Below are 5,254 nucleotides of genomic sequence, written 5' to 3' on the forward strand. Positions count from 1 at the left end.
GCTTTGTTTTACAATTGTTTTATTTCTTGATTTATTTCAAAACACGCAAATTACCCATATTATCCTTTAAGTTTTTATTTTCTGGTACAGTTATTACTCAGATTTTTTCCCTCTCCGAGTGAAACCAAAAGTCCTCCACAGGCTCTCCAGCTTCTGCAGTGGGAGGGGGGCTGAGGCTTTCTGGTGAGACGTGGGCGTGTCCCCGCTGCTGTGTGTGGTCTGCAGGTATGTGCACGTGTGTTTAAGTGCGAGACGCGGAATGTCCTCGAGGCCGAGGAGTCTGGGAGCCGCCCGGAAAGCTGGACGCCGTCTTGCTCTGGCAGCCAGATTGTCGCTCCTCTGATTGGCCCTTTGGTTCCGTCAGACTCTCGGCGGCGGCTCGGACCCCCCCCCCCCCCGTGTGCGTGTCTCCTGTGTGTCTGGTCAAGTGCAGAGCGGGCCGCCGCCTCCAGGCCTCTCTGTAAACTCGTCTTTGCCCTGATTGTGGCCCTTCCTTGGCTCTGGGGGCAAAGACCCTCAAACATTGAAGGATCTGGAGGAGCGGCCTCGGCGTTGTGGCAGTTTAGTGTTGGGCGGTGTGGGGGGGCTCTAGTGCTCGTGTCTCACCAGCCGCGCCCCACCCTCAGTCAGAATGTGTGGGGCGGGGGGTCATATGTGTGGGGGGGCATTGAGGGTTTTACACTCTGACCCAGCAGCAACGATTAGGATTGGGGGGGTCAGGTGTTTGCATAGTTCACTGTGCAAAAGTCACCAACCGGAGCCATTTTTATTCCTCGCGGTTGATTACATCATCAGATTAGCAGGAAGTGGTGGAGCATGATGGGAAATGTACTATTTTTCCGGCGTGGGGGCGGGGCGTACCGAAGAGGGGCGGGGTGTGAGTTCTGGTGATGGGATGAGGGGGGTGAGGGGGGTGAGGGGGAGCAGTTGTTTGGCAGTTGTGCACTAGAGTTCGTCTCAACCAGAGAGCCTCCCCCCACCCCCCCGGCCTCCGTCCAGATTCTTCTTGTTTTGAAGCTGATTGTCTTCTACCATCACAAAGACACTTGGTTCTGATTGATTAACAGGAAACAGAAGAGGGAGAGCACAGTGTGACCGGGGGTGTCCTCAGCAGCCCCCGCCCAGCTCGACCGGGAAACCGCTCACACGTGCTGTTTGACAGAAGGTGACCATGGCGTTTCCCGCCGGACGGCCGGGCGCCACGCGGGGCTGCGGGTGGTTTGTCAGTCATTGAGGAATGGCTGCCGGTTTGCATGACTAATGTTGCGTCTCGTGGAAAAGAAGCAAACGTATCAAAGATTTCCCGTCACAGGTCGGGATGAACACGCGTGGACAACCGGCGCCGCTCGGGTCCGCGTGTCCCTCTGATTAACTCCAATAAACAACCCGTTTTTGGAAAAGCAAGACACGCTTCAGGACCCGAACGCGACCCCGGCTGAGGAATTAAAGCTGCTGATTGGAGGGGAGGGGCCTGACCCCCCCCAGTACACACTGCCCCCGCCCTCTGGATTTATATACATCAAAGAAACATGGGGAAAGGGGGCGGGCTGCAACAACACATGCACACAACCAGACAAAACTCTAAAAACAAAGACCCCTCCAACGCCTAAAACCCAGACCCCCCCCGCCCCCCCAAATGTCTTTATTTTGATCCCACCCCTTCTCCCCCCACTCCCAAGCCTCTCCGTCCGTCCCACAAAATGACAGGTCATTCATGATGGTTTCTATACAGTTATACAATATCCATGCACAAAGAAAAAGCCCCTCCTCGTCAGAAGGAGGCGCTGGTCTGTAATATTCTAAAACTTCAGGAGCACTTGAACACCCAAACCTTCAAACCAACTGTCTACGATTCCTTTTAAAGGCAGAGGAGCTCACGCAGAACTCTTCCTCTTTGGGTTTAGCATCAGCGTTTTGGACCGAGTTCTGGTTCTGTTCATCACTTCTGAAAGCTGCTGCCTGCTCCGCACTAAACATCCACACTGTCAGCGTTCCCGCCTCTCCGTAGTCTCCAGGACCGCACAGAAACATTCAGCGCGTCTTCTCCGTCATGAGCGGTGCGCACGCGCCGCAGCGGAAACAAACCGGAGAAAGTACCAGAAAAGAAGCAAACAAATCAAAGGAATTTAACAGTATAAAGCTTCAAGTCACGAGTTCCAAAACTAACTATCATAGTTATCCTTATCATTAGCAGTTTCACTTCAAACTACATACAGTTTACAGGAAAGGTTTTTGAGGTATTTCAGAAAGAATTGTCAACACACGCTTACCGAGTCGCAGCACTAGCCAGGGGGGGCTGGTGGGGGGGTCACGAGTCCTGCATGCTTCTCAGTGTTTACTGGTCTCACGTCTGCAAGCGCCCCCCCGCGTGCTTAAAGCCGGCCTCTTCACCTCCCTCTGACTCTGGTTCACAAAAATATCTCTGATTGGAGGGAAGCAAAGCAGCTGACAGGATGAGCACGCGGGGGGTGGGGGGGGGGCCCAGAACGAAGAACCGACCGGGACAAACGGCGTTTTGGAAAACCGACTTCCCACATGATAAAGTGCTTCTGGATTCTAGTGTATCAGGATGGAAAGTCAATATGTGTGAATGCTGACTCAGCCCCCCCTCTCTACACCCCCCCAACGTGTCCAGCTGGTGGGTGTGTCTGCAGTCCGATTGTGTTTTCAGTCCCACATGAGGACGCGCACGCGTGGACGTGCACATGAGGGCGCGTCCACGTGTGAGCGCCCTCATGTGCACGTCCACGCGTGCGCGCCCTCATGTCCACGCGTGTGCTTCGGTGTGCCGGTGCAGTCCCACCTGTGGTTGAAGGGAAAAGGCACTCAACTCCGTCTGCAGCGCAGCCGCCTCCGCCTGCGTGGCCCGCTGCAGTCCGACTGCGCTGTGCAGATGTGTGTGTGTGAGGGGGTGTCAGTGTTGAAATGGGGGGTCTGTTTTTGGCTCCGCCCCCCAGGCAGTTTGCGACCGGTAGGCTGCAGTATCTTTGGTATAAGTGGCGGTTTCACAAACCACTCAGCTCAGTGAGGTAGCCATCTTGGTTCTCACTACAAACAAAATGTCGTGGGGTCAGCTTCACACCTGAAGCTGAGTCTCTGATCACCCTAAAGCTGTTTCAGCTCCCCCTCCTGCTCACAGCAGCCTGAGGGAGGCAGCACCTCCTCATCAGCTCCTCTCTAATCTGACTACATTGTTGGAAATGCTACAGTTGCATCTTAAGAAAAACCGGTAACTACTGAGTCCCGAGTCGTGCCCCCACCTCCGTACTCAGTCAGTCAGGACGCTGGAAGGTGGTTTTGCCCCCACCAGGCAGAGAGGACCCAGGTTCTGACAGGAATCCGTCGTCTGTTGTCCGGTTTCCCTCTTTGTTGTGGTCAAAGTCTCATTTAAATCTGTGTTCACAAAAAACCCCAAAGTCCGTTGGCGGCCCCCATGGCCCCCTCCTTTGAAAAAGTCCTTCCTGTTTTTGTCTTTGATTTATCAACAAGGTGCCGTTTATGCACAACAGTAACAAGAACTAGAAACTTTGTGTCTCTGGTACTAGTGAAATACCCGCATCAGTATAGAGAGGAAGAGGGGCGGGGGGACAGAGGACGAGAGGAGGTAGAGAACCAAAGATCGAAGGAACGTTGGAGACGTCGTGGTAGCGCTGCGTTTGCGGATCGTCTCGGCTTGTTCTTTGTCTCGAGATCGTCCCGTCGGCGTTTCTATAAAAGTAGGTTCAGGTAGAGCTGATTGTTGATGCCTGCGGCACGCTGTGGGCGTGGCGGCGGTGTGTTACCCTACGACCACATTCGGACTCACGTTAAGGCAGTTAGCATTGGCACTCATTGATGTAGCGTTGGAACAGACGGCGTTGGCTCTGGATTGGCTACGACCCCCTCCATGGAGGAGCGTCCAGGCGGTTTCTGCTGAGAGCTTCTCTGAGATTCAACCAAACATGGAGACTCAAACTTCATCGTTTTTGGACTCTTCGGAACCGGATTGCCAAAATGAATCACTGCGGTTTCCAGCTTGACTCCCCTCCCCCCTCTGGTGCTGGTTGGAGGGAACAACAGGATAATGGTTGGTTATTGATCTGCCCTCAAAGAGCTGCGAGGCCCAGCGTGTTGTGCCGTGACTGGCCGTGGTTCTGAGGCCCGGTTCTACTGCGTGAGGCTCTGTGGTGTCAGCAGTAGGGGGCAGCATTGCTCCGCCTGATAATGGAGGGAAAGGGCTGTGCTGTAGTGGCTCCACGTGCTCCTCTGACATTCTGCTTCACATGCAGCTGCAGCCGCGGGCGTCGTCGTTTGGTTCTCAGGTATTGATCCGAGCCGAAGCTCCCAGCAGAACAAAGAGCGCGCGGGTCCAGACGTCCCGCCTCTCCCGAAGCTTGGAGAAACACTCAGGAGGAACAATGACGCGTCTCCCTGCAGGCCCCGGACTCTGTGCAAAAATATAACCTGGGCCTGGACGAGCGGCGTTCCTCCTGCGTCTGGAGTTTCTCCTTCAGGAGGGGTCGAGGCCCCCGCTCTGCCTCCATCGATTCCGTTTTCAATTCATTAGTTTGCTGTATGATCAGGCTGAGCTGATGGTCGGCCTTCAGGGAATTCCTTCAGCCGAGGAGTGGGGGGGTTGTTGTGCGCAGCGTGAGGCTCTGATAATAAGGCTGTGCTGTTGTCTCGTCAGATTTATTGCCGTTCCTCTGCCCGGTAGCTTTGGTGTGGGGGGGGCAGACACAAAGGAGGCTCGGAGAGAGTGAAGAGGAGGCGCACGTGTCATCCAAAAAAAAAGATGAAATCTTTGGTGTCTTAAAAATAGCTTTCCCTCAATAGAAGAAGAAACCGATGATTGTCCGTTTGGGATGACCGGACTGACCGCGGACGGACAACAGGATGCGTTCAGGCGGTCCAGACCCGGCAGACTGTTGTGGACCGCTTCTCCGGCCCGGTGCCGTCTGCTCCAGCCCCCTGAACGCCGCCCCCTCTCAGGCCTTGGAGAAGGTGGTGGCAGACGTGCCCGGCTGGCCGGGGCTGGAGCCGTGGTCGTCGTGCCAGCGGTCCACGCAGCGCCGGCGTGCGTTCATGAAGAAGTTGCTGACGGTGCTGAGCTCCAGGCCGAGCTGCTGGGAGATGGTGATCTGCATCTCCTTAGACGGCCGCTTGTTCTCCTTGAAGATGGCGATGAGCGTGCGGCGCTGCAGGTCGGTGAAGACCAGCCGCTGCTTCTTGGGCGCCGCGTTGCGGTCCTTGTGCTGCTCCTGTTCTTTGCGCT

The 5,254-nt window shown here is 55.3% G+C and overlaps 1 protein-coding gene across 1 annotated transcript in view; it reads right to left on the reverse strand.

Annotated features, from left to right (window-relative positions):
* Positions 1-2,766: 2,766 nt before the first annotated feature.
* The window catches only part of onecut3a (one cut homeobox 3a), a gene marked incomplete in the record, with an annotated part of 17,729 nt that continues 15,241 nt past the window's right edge, over positions 2,767-5,254 (reverse strand). The window contains 1 exon segment of the mRNA XM_024258754.2: positions 2,767-5,254. Coding sequence (XP_024114522.1) covers positions 4,968-5,254 — 287 coding nt within the window.

Source organism: Oryzias melastigma, linkage group LG4 (assembly GCF_002922805.2).
Source record: "Oryzias melastigma strain HK-1 linkage group LG4, ASM292280v2, whole genome shotgun sequence".
Classification (NCBI taxonomy): domain Eukaryota; kingdom Metazoa; phylum Chordata; class Actinopteri; order Beloniformes; family Adrianichthyidae; genus Oryzias; species Oryzias melastigma.